The sequence below is a fragment of the Dreissena polymorpha genome, chromosome 4, assembly GCF_020536995.1.
Source record: "Dreissena polymorpha isolate Duluth1 chromosome 4, UMN_Dpol_1.0, whole genome shotgun sequence".
In the NCBI taxonomy this organism is placed as follows: Eukaryota; Metazoa; Mollusca; class Bivalvia; order Myida; family Dreissenidae; genus Dreissena; species Dreissena polymorpha.
Genome location: NC_068358.1, coordinates 41,856,640 through 41,879,071, shown reverse-complemented (window position 1 = coordinate 41,879,071; position 22,432 = coordinate 41,856,640). Strand labels below are relative to the sequence as shown.

Sequence of the window (22,432 nt, the reverse complement as noted above, 5' to 3'; positions counted from 1 at the left end):
TCCGGATCCTCACATAATGCAGCCTCATGCGCGGAGTGACCTCATAAACTTTTTAATTGACATATAAACGGCGTGAAAAAGCACTACCACCAGTATACACATGCTACTAAGTCAATTAATTTGCTCGTGTATTTTTTATAATTACATGTTCGCTTTGAAAGCACGAGTTCATGAATGTATCCTTCGGTACGTCTACCTTAACATGATTAGCTTACGAGATTTACGGCAAACAACCATGCTTATCATAAAATCGAGTGGTCTATGAAATGAATCATTTAAAACCTTTAATTAATGTCATCATTTAACCGCTCGTCAACACGAGGCAAGTAACTCCATGCTACAACTGACAAACTTGAAGGGCGACAAATTACAATCAAACTATCAATAAAATGCTCAATCACATTACTACGAGTACACTTTTAGCACATGCTTATCTGTTTACTAAGTTTGTTGTAAAAGATCTCCACTTTTTACTTATAAGTTTATATCTACCCTTTGTCATAATGCTCTCTCATATTGAAACGTTTTTGTTTTCTCTTTTTGCACTATCCCCACCTATATGTGTATTATCATATACTTTGTGTGCGCTGTCTTGCGATTTATTGCTTGCAAATATGTTGTCCTCATGGGTCTTTTGACCTTTTGGAATTTTATGAAATAATGTTGAACAATGTAGGTCGATACCATTTCAGTTACAGCTAGCCATGACAAGTATTAGTTTATATTCGTATTCGAATTGCAGTCAAGCGTATTGCGGTTTATCGTTCAGCATTAAGCATTAGCGGTTTACAACATTGCCCAAAAAACTAAACGGACAGTATACTATTAAGAAACAAGTTTTAATATTAAGTTAAGTTTCGTATTCGCATTGCAGTCAAGCGTTAGACGTATTGCGGTTTGTTGTTTAGCATTAAGCATTAGGCACTTTACAACATTGCGCATTACAATTTTGACATGAATACCGCTCCATAGTTGCCCGGCTTACGAAATGAGCATTACAGGGACTGTTGTATAACGTATCCTCTGTTGTATTTCGAAAATGAGTGGTTCTATTATATACTCGATTGCTTTATATTATAAGGCATGCATGTATACTTTAAGTGTGGTTGCTCCTAAAAAAATGTATCAATCCTTTTCTTGCAGTTGAGAAAGTTCATTTATAAGCAAGTAGGGTCCTTTAATGTTCACAACCAATCGATCGCAAGAATGACGCAATCAAATTAAATAGTTATAGGACACGCTTTCAACAAAGCAAATATTGACGTAGACACACATCGTATTCTTTAACGACGTTTAACCTCCGCTTTCAGATTGGAAATAATAAGAACGAAGGGTTCCGTGAAAATATAAACATCTTTAAGCCGAGGAACTGTTGAAACAGTGAATTTCTTTACAAAGCCTGGCTTTTATTTGAAAAGTGTTTTGCGAAGGACACCAAATTTGTCATATTCGATGCGCGTGTCACGTTTGACCCTCATATTTTCATTTTTCTTTCTGCATATGTACATTGGATTAGAATCGTTTTTGAAGCGCGTGTGGTTTGAGATTAATTCTGGTATAAATGTGAGGTTTAGTGTGCTCTCAAACAAATTAACAACCAATACTTTGATTGACCGTTACAAGGTGTTGATTCCAGTTTAAATACCTTAATGTGTATAGTTGGTGAACAATTATATACATTATGGAAAAAAGTCTCTTTAATAGCTTCAAATGTAAAACACATAGCAGATTATTAGTTTCTGGTCGTTCTTATCATCAGTCAAATAGTTAAGTAAGTGCTATTCTGTAAACCAAAAAGGCTGCTTCTATTCAGCAGACAGTTCTGAAAGGTTCGCTATCAGTTCTCTTACAACTTATATTGAGAGTTTATACCTGTTTTGTCTGCAACCAAATACTATATTATTATTATAGATTATTTTAACCAAAAAGTAATGATACCTTGTTGCATACTAGTCACCAGATAACATACTTAAATTAACTATTTTAAATGTATAAACATATGTAAGCAAACATCCATATTTTCCTTTTTTATACATAGTGTTTCGTCTGAACATCAATCAACTAATCTCTTTCCGACCAGCTACATGTAGATACAACTTAACATATAATCATTTAAAGAATATGATTTGAATTGAAGTTAATGAAAAGGGTTTTATTTTGCATAATGGTTTGCAGATCTACTGGTATCGTACTAACAAGATTTTATGTATATTTCAATTCTGATCAAATGACTAAAATACTTTTGACATTTGTCGGCATAAAATCCTTCTCCTTTACTTGACTGATGACGAGAAAAGCCATTACAATTATGTTTAACTTGGTCATATATATCTACCAAATACGGTGATACAGTTTTAATTGTAGTAAAATGTGTGTATACTAGTTTTCCTTATTTGTCAAGTTAAAGATGATTATATTAAAAAACGTTAATAATTAAATTCCTTTATAATTTTTAATGAGTTGTATAAACGATTGCGCAATAACATATAGAAAGTCTATGTTTCGATAAACATCAGAGACGTTAATTTCGATATTATTGGTATTTTAACGTATTAATGTAACATAAATACTCAAAATCAACGAATATTTCGCAAAATATGTCGTAAAATAAAGTAAATCAGTGTTCTTAATTGCAATAGCCGACATTTCAACGCTAGGTGTGGTATGGTAACATAGATTTAACGAGATACGAAATGCTCGTGTTTTTATTGCTATATGAAAGATTGATATTTTAGATTTTAACTTAATTGTTCGAAATATTGTACGAATTATTCGTTGATTTTTAGTGTGTATGAGCTATTAAATGATGCTTATCTGACATCCGAGTTCCTCTTCATGATAATGGAAATTTATAATTTGTTTTTGTCTTTAACAGCTTTAAAATAAGCGTATGCTCAAAATAATTTGAATAATTTAAGTGGAAAATAAAGTAAAACTTAAACTGGAATTAAAAAACAAAATGAGCCTCGCTCTTGGAAAAAAGGAAGAAATATGCGTGTAAAATGACGTCCTAAATCAGCCTGTGCAATACGAACAGGCTTATCAGCACAGAAGTACTTGTTGAGTAATACATGTAAGTACATTGAAAAAAGTGTATGGATGCCATTAATTTTGTTTGAATAAAATTCAACATTACCTCTTTGCTGTGCCCTTATATATGTCATTCAAGACACGTAACCATGGTTTCGTTTCATAGAATAATTGAATAAATACAATTAATAAAGTTTTTGTTTAATATTTACAACTTCTTTATAACATTTACATCCATCTTTTAAAGTGGTTGATTTTTCATGTGGGGTTTCAAAACAAAACAATGTGCATCAATGAAGAATTATTTTCGGTTTGTGATCCAAAAACTATTGGGCGGCCCGGATTTGAAATTGGCAATTCATGTTCAAATTAGTTGTGGATTGTAAGAAGGATAACACATAAAACAAAACTCACTTTCAAATTGATCTCGTGAGTTTGTTTCACATTTTTAAATCATGCAAACCATCATTAAGCTGTCTTTTGACTTCATGTGTCTAGTCCGTGTGGTTCATTGCAACACCTGCGAAACTTTTTACAGTGATAATCCCGTCGTCCCTGTGTTCACCTCAGGTCCCGAAGGTCCTTCAGCTCTAAAGGTTCTTCTGGTGATTTATAACACTGAAACGACAATTTCCCAAAGTGTCGCATATATACGTCTTATAATTCGTATTGTACCATTTTCCGCTAAATGACGTTTTAAAACATATAAACTGCTTTGCTATACCCTGACCTACATTATAAACATCATATTTATTAAATACATAAAAGAACACAAGATAAGAGTTTGCCCTATATTTAAAAAAGCGTATATTTGTATTTTGTTGACGTAGTACACTTATCTATTTAAGTGCCTTACTATTCATTTATCAAAAGTAAATAGCCAGCATAAACACAACGTTGACGTTTGAAATCACACATGTGTTTGCTTAATGGTAGTTAGAGGGGAAATGTTAAGCACACACTCTGTTTGCTCATGATAAGATGACATTGTTGTGAAAAAAACACCCAAAAACGGAGCGTACCTAAACCGACAATCGCTCCTTGAATATCCCAGATAAACAAACTAGGTTATCACCGAACAGGAAGTTTTAAAATAGGTATGATATAAATACTTATCGTTTGGATTCATTTTCTCCAATACCCGTTGGCAGCAATGAAAGGGGAATTAGTGTTTGCATTTTTTCTTCTAAGTACCTGGATACCAGGGACATATGGTCTTACAGGGTATGTCTGGTGCATTCGTAGCATGCATGTTTGACAAATCTATAACTTTAAAATCAATATAATGGAAATTAACGAGAGAAAAAAATGAAAAAATTATAATGAATTAAAAAATATTTGCAATCATTAAGTGCATTATTGTTCTCTTTTAGAGAACATTATCGAACCATTAACAATGAAAACTAAAGGTTAAATGGCGCAATAAATTGAGGTGGAATGAATATATTTAACAATACCTATTTTCTTCCAGACATGTTTGTACCGTCATCCAATACTACCAGTACTGGACAACTACAAGAACAGGTCTATGGTAAGTCAGGAAGCCTATTTGTTTGTTTACAATAAAAAATGTTAATGGGGTATGATAAACAGTTATGTATTATGCAAATGCTATAAATATATGAAAGCCAAGCATACTATACATAATATACACATTCTGAACTGGTTGATGACACAGCCCACAAACTTTTAAAACAATATTCAACAACGACACAAGACGTGTCTGATCGGGTCGGAAATTGTTAGTTATGTCGGTTATTGTCGGGTTGGGTCGGGTATTTTTATAAAAAGTAAGCATACGATCACTTTGATTATTATAACTAAACCGGACAATATGCCAAACTGAACGAGTGAAGATGAACAACTTATATCTATAAATCAAAAGCGCTGAAGGCACTGCAGTTGTTCGCTTTTTGAACGTATTTAATATTACTTACAGTAACAAGACATTCGACTTTTGAAAACCAATGTAATTTACATTTAATTGTGTTCAGTGGTGAGATTATGAAAATAGGAGGATCATGCCATTGTTTACAATCGCTCATAATTTTATATATACAGGATTCACACAAACTCCACTTATGATTACAAAGATTAAAAAATGAAATCAACTTATATCTAAGTTTGCGCTAAGGAAAAGTATGTGAGTCTAACAAAGAATGAGCCACGCCATAATTCTAATAATAAATGTATTGGTATCAACGAGCATTGTATTAAAGTCTTGATAAAACCAGATTGAAAATTATTAAATATTTATGCCTGAAATTAACTGCTTCATTGAATGTATTTCCATTTCATTTTTTTTCATTTTCATGTACTGACATTAACGCGTAACTCCTCATTAAATATTTTTATGAAAGTACAATCTACTGCAATGTTTAATTCGTAAATTAACGTATGTTTTCTATAGTTTCAATTGGTAATACTTCTCATCGTGTGCATTAATTCCGATTCAAATTTTTCATCCTAAAATACTTAATGTACTGATTTGCACGTCTATATTTAGTTACAGCACCTGGTCCGTTGCAACACGCACGCTTTACATGCATGGAACTTGATAGACGACAGCAACTATTTCGAACTCTCATAAAAACACGTTTTTAGATGCGTCCGATGGGACTTTAATCAGCTAATATAAACAAATGGCTATAGAAAAGCGAAATATACATGTACTAAAATTAAATTGTTACTCCGTTGATTCTTTAAAGGTTGTTGTGTTCACAACTTGCTCGCCATAAGGATTCAATTGCTCTCCATTTGCGTTTAGCTTTTCATAAGTTACTATTGTTTATAGTAAAAATATATGATGATGATACCCGGAATTGTCTTAAATGTACTGTATTAATAACCGTTTTATATTACATAAATGGTTAAACAGTAATTATGTGTTAAACAATCTTCGGTAATCGCTTACTTCATTGACCTACGTCAATTCAAAATAATAGTCGCCAGTTAACTCCGTCCTCATAAGCATTCTTGGAACCGATTGGACGGCAAACATTACAGTTTGGCGACTAGAAAGTAAACAGCGAATTTCTCGTGACGCATCCTTGTCAGCGTAAATGACTGTAATGTGGCTTGTCAAATTTACCTCGGCTGCCCGGGTATTTGCCAACGAAACTATTTTGATCCAAAGAGACCAGTACTGGTAGACAATTTAACAGCAATTCATGTCTGGTTGCCCTTTAAAATGCAACGTTACTCTGCAAAGGGAGTTGATGAAAATTAAAGAAGATCTTCTTCCCGCTCCTCTCGCGCTGCGCTTCTTGTATGGCCTCTCTAGACGTCACCAGCTGTCGACCCGAACCACAGAACGGCTTCACCAGCACGTTGAGCGTACTGGGTACCGCCGTTCTTCGACACTTCCATTATCTTCATAGGGCCACCCCCTTAAAATCCTGGCCTGTATCTCTGCCCAAGGCTCGCCACGCCCGTCTTTTACGCTGCCTCCTCCGATGTACCCGTCCCTCTTCCGGCGATATAGTAAAACCACTATCTACCTACGGACAATATCATTCCGCTAAGCGATCCTTCCAAGTTCTGGGAGTCAGCTGAAGTCAGCAGGAGAGGACGTCCGGGTCGAGGGATGACAGTACTCGCTTGATCAACAGAGCCGCCTGAGGAAGTTCCTATATCCGACCCTCCCCAGGCGATGCAGGGAAACCACTATCCTCCAACGGACAATTACCATTACGCTTGGCGATTCTTCGGAGTCTCCAAGAAATTCTTCTGCGAGTGACTCTTCCCCCGATCGCGACGTGCACTCTCCAGCTGCTGACCGAGATATGTTAAACTTATGAATACTATATAATTTATAAAGTTACCTTGATTTTTTGGACAATCGTCATTTTCTTTAACATTTTCAACTTATATCGCGAGGGGCCATTGGCGATTTTTTTTCGATCGGAAACGCTAAAATATAATATCGTGAATTTGAAATAAAGTTAGAAAAATACGCTTAAAATAATTAAATTAAATTAAAAGATTTAAATTGTTGTTGTTGATGTTTGTCGCTTGTTTGTCGCATATTCACCGCTGAAATTTGTGTTTTTAATTGCACGTGTATTCAAACCACACGTATATGTTTGTAAATACAATTATAATACGGAAGATCAAATTATTTGTGTTCTCAGTTGCTTATTTTGAGTTTATTTTTTCACCATCGAAATAAATGGTATTCAAATATTTTTATACGCATGCAGTTTTCTTTCGACATGCAGTTTTTTTTAGACACATTTAATTCATACTTTTTTAGCCGCGTAATGCGAAAATATGTCTTATGGCGCGTTGGCTAGCGTAGCTCAAACCCTGTCTGCGCAGATGCGCATGGTTTCGTGGTCCAGTATGTATCTGCTGACACAATTCGAGATGCGCAGGCTGGACCAAAAGTATCATTAAAACATATCACACACACAGTCACACACAATAATATTGAAAATGATCAACACAAACAGTTTTGTTGTTTTAGCAAAAGTTGATAAATTATTTCCGATTGTCACAAATTTTCCCAATGATCTGCTTTTTAATTATCATTATAAAATAATAATGCAATGGAATTCGTATGAATATTAAAATTAAACGTTTTTCTTGTTTTTGCTTGATTTTTCCGTTTTTCTTCCGTTCATCTGATAAAGAATTGGCCGTAATTAAGGTTGGTTACGAAAAGCCTCATCTGCGCAAGTGTATATGTGAATTTCCAAGTTCATTTAGAAGTCCTTCTGCAGATTTCTCAGCCATATCAGATCCCCCCTGCCCCCGCTGTACTACCAGAAATCAGTCAAGCGCTATCAACGTTGTTACGCAAGAGACGCATGATCATGTATTGCAATCCCGACAGCAGTCGTTTTTTTCCCTGATCTATTAATAGCCTCTGATTTGGAATGATCTGTGCTGTGCAAAAATAATCCTTGAATGACGTAACACTATTCTTTCAAAATTATTTCATTTAACACGATATTCATATTATGTTTCAATTTGTAAATGATTGTAGTTCAAGAACTGAAACAACGCCGCGATTGCAGGCAGTGATCAGGCAGTGTCATCAGCAAAAGTGGCTTGCAAAACTTGATCTTAACATTAGATCAAATAAAAAGAAGCAAATACAAATGTTCATGAATGACCGCCGTTGCTCATGTGTGAGACTTATTTTCAATTTGACTAAAATGTTCCTTTTAAGAGAATTTGAATTCTCAACCATAATTTGACACTTTATAAAAATGTTGAATTATATTTGTTTTTCTTTTACAAAGTTGATTAGGATAAAAGGTATTCAACATTTTCTGTTAGACTGACAAAGAAAAAATGGTAAAAAATAAATTAGTTCATCATGAAAACGGTGTATCAAAGTAAAAATGAAAGTAACATTTGATTTGATTAAGAAAATGTTACCCTTTATTTTACGTTACATGTTTTTATGAAATGAATCTATAAATTACATTAGAAACGTTGAGTTCATATTTAGTATGGGAATGTTCTTATAAATTTTCTGAATTAAAAACATTTAAATCGTCATTTTATCATTTCGCTTGTTTTGACTTCTATGTAAATATTGGTTTCTTGTGTAAAATACTTCTAAATTTAATAAATTGTGTTTAACTTACTTATAAAATTTATTTTTAAAAATGCGTTTGCATACAATATATGCTTGACAAATCATCTTAAACAAAAATAAAAATTGCCGTCATAATGCCAGGTACAATGTCATAACTATTCTAGCGAACGTAGCTGAGAACTCAAATCACAGTTATTCACAGACAAGTATAATAATTTTGATATGCTCAATATCTATATGAATCGATATTATGTTGCATTAAATATTTTACATAAATAGTCTTATTTTAATACCTGATCCGACCATATTTTTTACCGAAGAGGAACCGAACTCGAGTTGATATGAATGCAAACTAAATGCGGGTATTTTCGGGTACCCGTAGCATCTGTTATAAAAAGAAGTTTTACTTATGGGAAATTTTAATGTTTGTTGTGTTGAATGTTATTATACAGGGGATGGAGTAGAAGGTCGGTAACCAGGCTGGGAAGCACTTATGTGCAGGTCTGCTGTTTTGGATGGCAGGATAATGGACGTGGAGAATGTGTCATACGTATGTAAATTGATAACATGTATGAATTGTATTAGCTTGGAATGGTGTTGATGGGTTTATTAACAAAAAAATCATGGCGCGTTATATCTAAGTTTAATATGTGTGTAGTGGCATACCACAATATACTTTCAACCAGTATATGTACGTTTAATGTGTTTCATCGACATTGCTCTCCGCATTTAAAATGGATCAAAAAATGTGTCAGCATTCGTAAGGAATTAACATGCTCTCACGTGTTAAACATACGTTAGTCTAAAGTCGTTTTAACTGATAATGCATAGACAAATTTATTTGTGTTAAATGTGTTTTAGACTTTAAGTCTGTTATCTATTTTATATCATACATCGTTTTGACTATGATGCTTTGGGGTAAAAACAAAGTCCAATATCTTAGAATGTATACATGTTTTTCAGTGTTCTTTTCTGTACATATTTCAGCAAAATGCCGCACGCCTTGCTATAATGGCGGCACGTGCATAGCTCCGGACACGTGCAAGTGTCCGCCGTCACACGATGGGACCAATTGTGCAACATGTACGTACTTATTGTGTAATTGATAATCAAATATAACAGGTTAGCCAATTTATGCTGTCGTGAAGACGCTGCGGGACCTGTAAATACAATATTACACACATGCACACGTCAATTGCATATGATTTGCTAAATTATACTTACTACACATCAGATTGATACTTTTTATGATATTATTGGTTTTGATCATAAACAAAAACATCATAGAGTCGGCGAGTTAAGCTTCCAAATAACTTAGGATTTGAACATTGGATTACTTTATCTGACTTTCTATGTTCATATTCAACTTTGACTTTAAAGCAATCATTGCCCCTTAAATTATCGGGCGTGTTGTATCGACTGCAATCGTTTTATGGCACGAGTGTCAATACGTTATCAGGATGCAACTACTTTAAACATGTTTTTCAATGACAAAGCAAATTTTTTCTTGACTTGAGTCCATGTTAAACTGTTCATAGATAAGATAAGAGATTTATTCTTTAAAAAAAAAATGTGATTTTCAGTATATTTTTACGTATCTTAAAGTGGTTAAGCTCTGTTAATTTGACAATAAACAACTATATGCGGGTCTGAAACTTCCCTATTTACCAACATGTCATTTTTTCCCAGATAAACAAAGATGCACATGAGAATATTTCGATATATTATTCAACTTTATAACGTATTATTGCTCAAGTTTGTCATAGTTGTTGAAATGAGAAATTTAATATATATTTTTTTCTCGAAACGTATATTTATAAGCGAGAATAATTTTATAGCTCTAAAAGTAAAACATTTCTACAAAACCATATGTACGCCTTTTATGGAAAGAAGAAAACGTGGATACAGTAGGTCCGTATATATACAGTCTTTTCGTCTTCCGTTTTATATTCGTCAAAACGAAACTAGGTGATCAATACATACTAGATTGTATTTATATTTTCAAATATTCGTGACACAAGCAAAATACAGAAAATCATTTTGATTTCTTTGAAGAGTTTTTCGTTGTAAGAGTATACACATATAAGAAACTGTATTCCCTATTTCGTTTTTATTTTAATATCACGAGGACCAATGCTTGAAAATAAAAAAGAAGTGTGTATTCCCGTTAAATGTTTTAATAAATTGAATAAACGAAAAATGAGGGACGCCACTGTCTTCGGAGAAAACGTATTAATTGCTTTTCGCGCTTATTATTCTCCCTTAGGTACGACAATGCCACGTAAGATTTTCACCATTCGTTGGAGTAAACTTGTTGGTTACCTAAATAAGTGTGTTGAAAAATATCTGCGCATGGATAGGCGGTTCACAGTGATTTAGTTTGCAAGAATTGTATGACATTTACAATTTAATATCACGCTTGCATTTACAGCTAATGAGTAATCATAGTCGCATACAAACATTCTTTCAAACGAAGTAGATTGTTCGTTTTAATTTAGTTCCATCTATACAAACTAAACCAATGTATAACAGTATTTGCGGAAAAAGCTACAGACAGACTGTTGAAGTGTTGCAATCTTAGTATACTATAAATGCAAACAACATACTTATTGATAATTAAAACCGAAGCAATGTCTAGAGTAACTAAAATCGCCCAATCTTTCCAACTTTAAAAAACTGACAATACTATAAAAAGCGAGAGTATATTGGAACAACAGTCGCCCGAGTTTCCTCAAAATCGTTTGGTTAATCGTGACGTTCATCATGCATTATCTATCATAATGCAGAGTACTGTCTTTAAGTAATTGGAACATGACAACATATTCGAAAAAGAATGATTAAAGGGACTGTAAACCACGAATGACGAAAAAAGAAAAGTTGTAAAATACCGTATTCTTTTACAATTATTTGTTTATATTGATTAAAATATCACGACTGGTTTATAAAATTACTTGAAAAAAGTTCATATTTTAAGTATATTTGGTAATAAAATTTCGCGATATGAAATCGAAAGTACGTCGCGAAAATAGGTGACATAACGATAAACACACTATAAATAACGCAAGTCGATTGATCATTTTCTGTATAAGATATATACAATTAACTACGCATGCACAATTTGCATTCGTGGGTTAACCACGTAACGATGATGATCAATCTACGGGCGTTATGTATAGTTAACTTATAAGTTACCTGGTAGACATATCCAGTAAAATTTATTACCAAATATACTGAAAATATTAAAACTTTACAACTTATTGTATAATGTTATATACCAGTTTAATCAATGTAAACTAATAATTGTAAAAAATACGGTATTTTACAACTTTTCTTTTCTGACCGTCCCTTTAAATACTATTGTTACGTATTATACAAAGTGTATTGATAAATTTAAAGTAAATGTTATTCTTGTTTCATTTATACTTTTACTTGAGGCATACCATCTAAATACTAATTTAATGGCAATTGTTTTATCAAACATTTCTTGTTTGCTTTAATGTAATTTTAAATGATGATATTGTAAGGTTAAACGTTTGTTCAATGTAGACTTAATTGTTTTGTGAATAACTGTGGACAATAGTGCTTGGCAATGATCGTTGCATCTTAAGGCGTTAAACTCACTTGTATTTATTAAGTGTCGTGTTAAATACATTGGTCGTGTGTCCAACTGTTTACAATTGCTTAATTGTCACACATAAACACCACACGCTATATAAGGTGTACCTCCTGCCGTTGCAGCTTACTGTTTACACATTATTTTTATTTGAATGTTTAAGTGCTGTGTTCACACAAGAAGCCATGTTTTCCTGGTGTCTGTGGTTACCCTGAAAACAACTGTCAGTGTTATAAAGGCTGGGAAGGACCGACGTGTCTTACATGTAAGCTAGAATACAAAATTAGGTATTGAAATCGGAATGAAACATGTCATTGTATTCAAGTATTTGCAAAACATGTCTTAAGTGATGAAGACAGATTATTTTGGAAATGTTTGTAAAGTTAGGCACTTATTTATCTTGCAATGTGATGCTTTTTATTGTGCGCTGTTAGTTTCCACCGGTCAGAATTTGCCAACAATGCTGTCCTGCGGTGTTACACTGGCTAACATACGGCGTACAGACCTGAAAGAACTGTTCTATTTTAGGTATAAGTCAAAGAGCTTGTTGATATTTCCGTGTTCACAATTCACTATATAAAATATACCTTTTAGTTAATATGTATGAAAAACATTAAACATGTTATAAATATTGTAATCGATTGTTTGATAGCGAAATCGATTTTGAAATGGAAAGTGTAGTTAAAAAGGAGTAGTTTTAATAATACATATTTTAATTACACTTATACGCAGTCATGGTAATTTAAACGAATTTAGATATATATTAAGATTTTCAATATAGAAAGTGCAACATGTGATGCATCTCAAACAATTTATTCAGTATACCATGTTCAAATGAGACCGCAAGTGACATCGTATGGTGCAACCAGCAGAATTTCAACTTCGCACGATTTTCCATCGATTCATTGTACATTCCTCTACATGCATATTTCCCGTCAGAAAAATATATCCACTCCAGTAATTTCGGGATAGTCCACAGCGAAGCACACGTTCTACACACTAAGGTCAACAAAAACGGTATGCATTTGAATTTTCGCCAGAAGTTGGCACCCATTGTAATCATTATTGTTTGTGTTAAGTGATTTCGTGTATCTATGCTTTACTATTCACTATTAATACTGTTTTTATTTGATTTGAATAAGAGATTTCCAGTTGATCTTGTCAACGCTTCAGGCACCTTGTCGCTCTAAATTAATATAAACTATATATATAAATCATTTAAACTGTAAAACGCAAACAATCATAGTCACATATGGGTTTATAACACAACATAATGTGCAATCGCAGTTATATAATCTATTTGTTGATAAAATCAGATTTAATATGCTAAACATTAATCAATAAGATATTATAACGTTTATCAGGAAATGTTGTTTTCACAGGTTATCGAACAATTAATACCGTTCAGTTTATATATTTTAGTTATTTTAAATATTAGTTCATTGTTGTTTGGATGTATATATTTTAAAAGTATTACCATACGAATTATTTAATCCGTTACTAGGTGGACCGAACCGTATTGTTGCACTTGATAACAAATATAACTGCACCGAAATATCTGAAAGAAGACCGTCAAACAACGCCAACTGTGTGATGACAGAAAATGACTACATATACAGTTTGGAGCATGGCGATGAGTAAAAAAAAATATAAAGTTCATTTAAAAATATCTCAAAATTAAAAAAATAAATAAAATTTTGATATGCGTTTTATTAACTTTTATTTTTTTAACTTGATTTGACGTGCTTGGTAAGTGGATTTGTCTCAATATGTTTAGATTTACAGTAAGATTTAGTACAAGAAGCGGCGGCTACAGACAGCTCTATGACATAGACTACAACAGAATTTCTTCGTTGGAAACCTATAACGGTCATGTTGACGCAAAGTCAGTAGAGTTCAAATTTGACTTCATAGCTCCATTACACTGCTCGGAACAAGAGTCGCATATAAGGTGCAAACAAGGGGAAGAACCATTAATATTAGAGAGCGATATAACAAAGGTAGTAGACTTAAAATCGACTTACATATTATTTTTAATTACCATTCAGTATTTCGATAATTAACATTGGTCATTTTCTATTTAAAACGCAAATATGAGCGGTCAAATTTGCGGTGATTTTCAATTCAGGATGCGATAGTTCCACGCTGGTCTGGGATGGTTTGACGATTTATCTGGGCTTGCGTACTTCAATCTCGAAATTTTTAGATTGAGTCCAAACATCCACAACGAATTAATCGAATTGGAACCATTGTTCCCAATATTTACATACAAGGAAAATAACACAGGCTCCCCAACATTTCCGACTTACACTCCTGCTTCTGCTGGCATGTTTTCGATTTTATTGCAAGCGTCTGACAAAGCAAATAATTCCAAGATTGCAAGGCGCCTTGTTCTTTACGACAACGAATCAAGCATCAGTGTAACAAAGCCTGGTCTGGCTTTTAGAATGCCTGATCTTGAGCAAGTAATGGCGATGAAGGAAGGAGATGGTGGTATCTACGTAACAAGCGCTATCAAGGAGACAGGCTATATGTGGCAGACCTCACAAAATGACACCAAAACTAACCTTGTATTTAAGTGGGCCTCCCACTTTGTCAACAAAGTTCACGCAGATGGAAAACTATTAAATTCAATTTTACCATATCCGACTCAGTTCAAAGCGCTTGAAGACGACGGAATTCTCCGTAGCAAAAAGTAAGTTCTAGTAGAGTGCTTTTGTTTTTAAAATTTGCGTTTTTCAAAGTTGTACTAGGTACATCATACTAGGTAGACTGTGATTGCTCATTTAAGATCGATCATTTCGTACCCATGGTATTGTAAAGGAATATAAATAAACATTGCAGATACGTCTCCATTGACGATAATCATGGACTGCGGACTCTAGCGGCGATTCCGAACAAGAACGGCATTATCAAGTTCGACGTTAAGCGCGTATATACAGATGATAAAAGGGTGTGTGATGAAGACTATATCTATGAACAATTTTAATATCACACTTTATATTAAAAAATGTTATTGAAAAGAAGTTTAACAAAAGAAGAACATTTAGATATCAGGAACTATATTAAACCTTGACCTTTACTTTTGAATATTGATTTGATTTAATAGGAACCGACATCGGGTTGGACAGAAATACCGTTGACAGAAAATTATAACTTTTCCGAAATCATTGCTGATGGAAGCCACGTAAGACTTTGGGTTCGAGCCACGGATATCATGAATAACACTTTAGCCGATTATACCGAGGTGCACATTGACAACTCGCCTCCTAGGGTATCAAATAGCGAGATACAACATAATGCACTCAATGGATCATTTCCTTATACCACTAGGTGAGCCAGTATGTTATTTATTATTTAAATGACGACTTATAATTTATTCATTACGTAACAGTGCCGCAACAAGACATAACTAAAATACTCTTAAATAATTTCAGGTTGACATTTGACGCATCAGATGACGGTAGCGGTGTCCACAAAATTGCAGTCGACTTGTTTGTTGCAGATTACCCGAACTTTAAACGGACGGAAATTTTCCAGGCAAATCGGAAAAATGTAATAAATACTATTTAACTATACATGCTATTAAACGCATATCAGACGTGGTGTGTAACAAATGAATGACAAATCGATAATTGATTATTAATAACATGTTTTTTAAATAAATATTATACGCAGGAATCTGGCGCATGCGCAAGTGACCCTGAATGCCGATGCATCTTGGATACATGTTTTCGACTGAAACAGTCAGTCGATATAGATAACTGCTGGTATTTAGTGCCAAAAGAATATCTTAATAGTACAGGAGGAATACAGGTCACTGTATACAACCAAGCTCTTCTTACACAGGCATTTAATTTTTCGGTAGGTGCCATATTTAAGTGCAACGAGGCTTTTATATAAACTGTTATTATGAAAGCATTATCAAATAAACTTTTTTCGGAGCTCAACTAATACCAAGTACAAACTACTTTTTACTGTTATAATAACTATTATATGATCACATAAAAATTAGAATATAGAGAAACGATATAATATTATTTGCTTGCTTATACATAACCCAGGCTGGCTTTTAGTCACTTGTATATGTCCCGCATGCAAATTAGAGACGAAACAGTGTATAATGAGTTGCGAATAACACATTTTGTTCCCAGACTCTTAAATTGTTTAAGTACTTATTTAACGATGTTATATGTTTATTTTCGAATTGTATTTTAGATAAAAAGATTGAGTATCTTGCAAGGATTAGAAGAATGTAAGTAGCTGTTGAATAATCATTTCTGATGTGAGTCAGAAATACAACATATAACTTAATCTAATTAAGAACATGTATAAAATATTACTATGAATGGTTTATCAAGGTTATTAAAGTTCTTGGCTATGATAATTGAATTAAATCCATATCAGAATTCTGGAATTTTTGCGCCAGACCATAATTACAAACACACACACATGTGAAGCGTTCCTTTTAGATTCTGGGCCAACCAACATCAGAGTCGAAGAAAATCTCGCTAGCGGAGTAAGACTTGTGTGGGATCTCCCGGACAAACCGTCTTGCTATGGACGTGTTGACATTGTACTGGTCATAAACATTGGCAATGGACAAATCAGAAAAATTCTGGTCAACAGTGAGGAAAACTCGGTGGATGTTCTTGGTCTTGACCCGGATAAGGAATACAGCGTTTCGTTGAACCTTGGATTTCATGGAACTGAACTTGCAGAGCTCCCGTATTCATTTAGAACAGGTGGTACATTTGTATAAATAACGAGGTATTCGTCATATATAACCATAAATCTGGAAATATAATTTAAACTTTAGGAACTCTTATCGTATAAGATCAAGTATTATAATATAATTGTAATTATTCTTATTATTCTTACAAGTATTACAACTATCATTGCAATATGAAACCATGCAACTATTCTTTACTCATTAGCATAACCGAATGTACATAAAAGTATTTATTGTATCAATTTTGTAATGGGTTGACGACTATATATGTTTAATCAATATTGTATATTAAATAACATTTAACATTTTTTTTAAACTCATTATTTTATTTCATCGAAATCACTTTGTATGAAAGTTGACATTTATTTTTTACCTTAGCTGCTCAAGAGAATCATCTTGACGGTGGAATAATCGCAGGCGTTGTTATCGGTAAGACTGTTACTAACTATAGTACTAAACTGTTTTGACATTAAATAAGACTATTTAACAACGAAGTATCATGTATGACCACCGATTATGACACAGTAACATAACTTCCGAACTCTTACAAAGTACGTGATAAAAGCAATGCAATTAGACCATACGTTTTCAAAAAGAAAACACCAATGTATTAAAACTATTAAAATATATTAATTTACTTTTAGCTGTATTGGTTCTTATTGGAGCCATGTTAGCTGTGTTTGTGTTGTTACTCCGGAGAGGTTATATGCAACCGGTCAGAAGACGATTGGACGCTATGACAGTTCGATACAGGAAGTCTCGGTTTACTAGACCTCGATCGCATGCGAACCTTAAGGAACGGGTAAATTGTTTAAAAAAGTTCTGTGTGAATCTAGAGTTAGTCACATACATTATAATGAATAACATGAATCTTTGGTCAACTTCGCTCACTGTAGTAATGCCATTTTATATATGCTCTATATGATATGTGTCTTGTACTATCTTCACGACACAAGAAGTGAAAACGAGCACAATGTCCTTACAGTCATATAGCAACTCCATGTACATATACGGAGATATGGACTTCAAAGACGTTGATTCTTGGCAACTCAGCAGGAATGATGTTGTACTTGAGAGCCTATTAGCATCCGGATCTTTCGCTGATATATACCTGGCCAGCGTTCAGAACCGAAGAAACCAAATGATCGCAAAAACGCTTAAACGTAAACGAAACGCAACTTTTATAATAGTATTGATTGATAAATCTAAATAATTATGGGGAGTCTGCAAAACCAAATAACTTTAAGATTTAGTTTTTGAAGACATTTATCTGAATAATTACTTAAATTCCTTAGATACTTATTGCTTGTGTCAATCGCATACATATATAAAACGAAATGTGTTTTTAGGTATACATCAAAGGTAAAAACAAACAGTCATTACTATAAGTGAGCATAACAAATAGCACGTCAATAACGTTTATTTTTGCAATTTATATCAGAGATTCTTTGAAACCATATCATAAATATGTTTGTATATTTAAGAGGGTTACACAAGCCAAGATGCGTTCTTAATGAAAGCTAAAATCAACTTCTACTCCATGGAAGTTGGCGAGCACGAGAATGTCATCTCCTTTGTTGGCGCTGTGACTGAAAATACTGACAGTACGTCAAAAAGACAAATACAAACAGGCTATAATGGCAATAAGAACACTAACGAAAACAGATTTATCATTGAAAAGCAAATATATTTATAAATATTAAGTGAATAACGATGGCAACATATGAACATTTGTACTTAGGAAACGGACCCGAGAGGGGCTCAATTAAGATCAAGGCTTTCGACACAATCGAGCTTAAATAAATACGTTTCATGTAAAACCGAGTAAATTATCTAAATCTTATTCGTACTCCATGGCATAATAACGCGTTGATACACGTATATTTAATTTGATTCTGCAGTGGGTCCATTCATCCTGTTCGAGTATTGCAGCAAGGGTCAGTTGAATGATCACTTGTCTACCCTGCGTAGCAACGTGACTGTACAAGTTCACGAACAGTTGCTACATTTTTGTTTGCAAGTGGCTCGTGGAATGGATTTTCTAGCTGCAAAAAAGGTTTTATATCGAAGATGTGCAACAACAAAATGTTGTTCATGTATAGTAAAAAATAATTATTATTTTGAAATATCGGGTTTTATAGTTTAAGTCATTAAGCGTAGCTATATCTTTTTAACTATGGTTATGGCGGTTACATATGCCCGATACTTGTTAAATCATATCCAGTTGGAAAAACGCTGTTAACGAATGGAACCACCAAAATTTCACTTGAACGTATTACAATGTGGAGCGATTTTTTTTCGTTTAAAGCATAATCATAATGTTTTATGTGGTTTACTTAGATTGTCCACCGGCGTCTAGCAGCTCGTAACGTTCTTCTGGACTCGAACATTACGGCCAAGATTTCTGGCTTTGGACCGATTGCTGGAGATGGGGTAGAGGACGGCATTGATAGGAGACGTGTAAGTCTTAAATAGTGTATGACGGCTTTAGGTCACATGAAACTAAATAATTTTGTATCCCCTGATATTTCCAGTATTATATGTGTGTCTGAACACTGTTGGTGTATTTCATTGGGGGCGTCGTTAAAAGATGAACGTTCTGGGCGCGTTTATTGAAGAACGGAGCTTTTGTCGAAATCACACTGTCGAGGGTGCTTGCGTTTGGGCGCGTATTACTTTCTTAGTAGTCAAGAGACCATATATTCTTGACTGCAATTATCTAAAGATAACATATTTATCATGAAAACGATAACATGCTTGCAAAACTTGATATATAAGAAAAACAAAATGCTTTGAAATTGGGCAGTTTCATAATCGGACCCTATGTGAATCGGAATTAGTGAAATCCAGCTTTTAGCGATAACAAAGTTTAACACACATTGCAACAGTGAATAATTATTTATTAAGATAAATGTGTGTTCCGATCTCTTTTTTGTGATTGACGAATGTGAAATGTATTACCTAAATGGTTCATGAGTATTTATAAATATGTATACATTCATTAATAATTTAATGAAGCATCATGCTTAAGTTTGCAACAAACCACTTCTAGGAGAGAATTCCAATCAAGTGGATGGCACCGGAATGTTTGAAATCAACAAAAGATGCAACAGATGAAAAGCGATATCTGGTCGTATGGCGTGGTCCTCTGAGAGATATTTTCACTGGGTACATTTTTTTCTCATTTACCCTCCCCCATGTTACGAACAAAAGAGGGTATACTAGAATCATCATAAACGTATGTCAGTCTCTCTGTCTGTAGGTCAGTCTATCCGCACAATCTCCATCATTTTTAAATACTGTATTCAAGTTTACAGGCATGTTTCTTTATGGAATGACATATATGTATGATTGGTATCGTCTTACGTTAATGCACACACCAGACTGGCGATCTCTTTGTCGTCGTTCCTCGATTCTCCCGTACGGCTAGACCGGTCTAGTGACATATGACGATGAAGTTAAAGATCCTCTCAAAAATACGTACGTTTTCAACTTAGATTTTTAACATCATGGTTATTAATATACACTTTAAGCTGATTATATTGATTTCTTACTTAGTTGGGTATACTGGAATCACTATGGACTTTTGTCTATCGGTCTGTTTGTCCGTATGTCCGTCGGTATATTCGAAGACACACATTTTTCGGAATGCGTTCTCATTCAATTTGCAAATTGTTCGAATGTGCAAGAATTTTTCCTCATGATGCAAAGTTGTGGTAGTTCAATTTGTATTATCTTAAGTGGACGTTATTCCCATTTTTCACTGAACATCCGAACTAATCTGAATCGCTGTAGGTCAATACGTTTACACGTTTATGGCATACAATAACGTTGCAGCTTATAAAAACTGAATATTTCTTTTTTGAGGTTTTTCGAGCGGCCCGAAAGGTAACTTTAAAAAAATACATTTGTATCAGGCGCAGCACCATTCGAAGACATTCGAGGGAAGGAGATACCTGGTCGATTAAAGAGCGGTTACCGTCTGCAAAAGCCAGAGCAGTGTGATGAAAAGTAACGTTGTGTTTTTACACTGTATCATATACACTGTATTTATAAAGACAATTATAAGAAGACATCGTTTGTAGGTGGTTGAGTTTATGTACAGAAAAGTAATATACATTTTAACATCAATTGTGTTTGTTCAAGATGGTATGGTATGATGACTCGCTGCTGGAAGGTGAAATCCGAAGACCGACCCACGTTCAAGGACATACTGGCGGAGCTCGACGAGGTCTTTGTGGCGGCACCGGTCGATGACTACTATTATTACAAACGATAGACACGACTATTTCTAAAGTTCGTAAGATAAAAAGAATTGATTTTGGATGGTAGAATTAAGTTGTTAAATTATTTGCCAAATACAATAATAAAATTCACGCCTTTTTATATGAAACGATTTGTGACAATTGACGAAGAAACTTTGATTGTGTCTCAGATTATTACATTGTTTTATTTTCTTTCTTTAATCTATGTCTTTTTATTTAGCATTGTGTCAAAATGCGATTTAGTCCTTTTGATACGCCACATGTGTCATTAATACACGTTATAACTAAAAAATAAAAAAAGTTTCATAATTGATATATTTTAGGCATTGTTCTCCTTAATATTTTTCTTATAAGAATAAACGATGTCTAATTTTCTTTCGAGTGTACGAACAAGATTTTTTAAAATGAAATTGAAGTTTAATTAATGTTATATGGCGTTTTAAGTCTGCTCGATTAAATTGTTCAGGTTTGGCGGTAATCAGTCATTGAAATATCAGTCGCACTAAAAATACGAATATTTTATTATGAACATATACACTATCAAGCTTCTTGCATAAGCAAATAAGAATTTAAGACCTAATTAGTAATTTTTTTTGATTAAATTAAACATTTATTTGTGAGTACCATATATTTTGATATAAAGGATTTGCTTGATTGTTATTCACAAGTGACATGTACATTACATGCACATTAAAAAGTTTGATTTACAGTTGTATTCATTATTGTATATTTCCAAGTAAAAACCATGCTATTTTCCCAAAAATACAATTTCTCATTATGAAACATGCATGAAGAGGTACTTAAGGTATACAGTGTGTAAGTAGTACTTATATAATTTTATTTCATTATAAATAAGCACATTGAGTTACAAAAGTTCACAGTTGTTCAAAACACAAAACATTCAAAATGAATCGTATTATATATATTTTGTGTATGCTAAATAACTCATGATTAAATGTGTTAATATTATTTTGCTCATATTATAAATGGAACAATATAACACAGTGATATCAATCGTTTATTTAATTTGTGCTGCATATTTTTTAATTTATGTGTGTCCACTTGTTTACAGCGTGCAATTATTGTCTTAAGTTTGATAAATACAAGTGTAACTTAAACCTTACCGTATTTCATTTCTATTTATGATGTAAATTAAGTACATTTATTTAATTTGAAATTGTTTCATCAAAGCATATACTTTTCAATAAATCTACATATGAACAAATGAACACATAAATCAA

The 22,432-nt window shown here is 33.4% G+C and overlaps 1 protein-coding gene across 3 annotated transcripts; it reads left to right on the top strand.

The window, feature by feature from the left end:
* Nucleotides 1–4,142: 4,142 nt before the first annotated feature.
* LOC127876967 (uncharacterized) lies at nt 4,143–21,900 on the top strand. 3 transcript variants are annotated; one of them, XR_008048175.1, is made up of 26 exons: nt 4,143–4,254; nt 4,502–4,561; nt 9,034–9,131; nt 9,569–9,664; nt 12,358–12,459; nt 12,629–12,722; nt 13,015–13,211; nt 13,699–13,831; nt 13,972–14,145; nt 14,641–14,889; nt 15,039–15,147; nt 15,304–15,527; nt 15,632–15,749; nt 15,873–16,058; nt 16,413–16,449; nt 16,667–16,939; nt 17,305–17,355; nt 17,571–17,728; nt 17,912–18,089; nt 18,411–18,530; nt 18,828–18,982; nt 19,267–19,386; nt 19,979–20,094; nt 20,310–20,406; nt 20,844–20,937; nt 21,073–21,900. XR_008048175.1 is itself a non-coding variant. In XM_052422522.1 (26 exons), the coding sequence occupies exons 3-25, from the start codon at nt 8,146–8,148 to the stop codon at nt 20,929–20,931; spliced, it is 3,096 nt and encodes a 1,031-aa protein (XP_052278482.1). In that variant the 5' UTR covers nt 4,239–4,254; nt 4,502–4,561; nt 8,021–8,145; the 3' UTR covers nt 20,932–20,937; nt 21,073–21,900. The 3 variants fall into 3 exon arrangements, 2 of the variants coding, with proteins under 2 accessions (XP_052278481.1, XP_052278482.1); XM_052422522.1 differs by lacking the exon at nt 20,310–20,406 and adding an exon at nt 8,021–8,165 and having other exon boundaries at nt 4,239–4,254; XM_052422521.1 differs by lacking the exon at nt 20,310–20,406 and having other exon boundaries at nt 4,145–4,254.
* The last annotated feature ends 532 nt before the right edge of the window (nt 21,901–22,432 follow it).

Bases quoted from the DNA above. Each gene is read 5' to 3' on its own strand.
- LOC127876967 (XM_052422521.1), top strand. From the start codon at position 4,184: ATGAAAGGGGAATTAGTGTTTGCATTTTTTCTTCTAAGTACCTGGATA. The intron at 13,832-13,971 runs GTAAAAAAAAAT...CAATATGTTTAG, and splicing joins AGTTTGGAGCATGGCGATGA to ATTTACAGTAAGATTTAGTA. The intron at 16,450-16,666 runs GTAAGTAGCTGT...CGTTCCTTTTAG, and splicing joins CTTGCAAGGATTAGAAGAAT to ATTCTGGGCCAACCAACATC.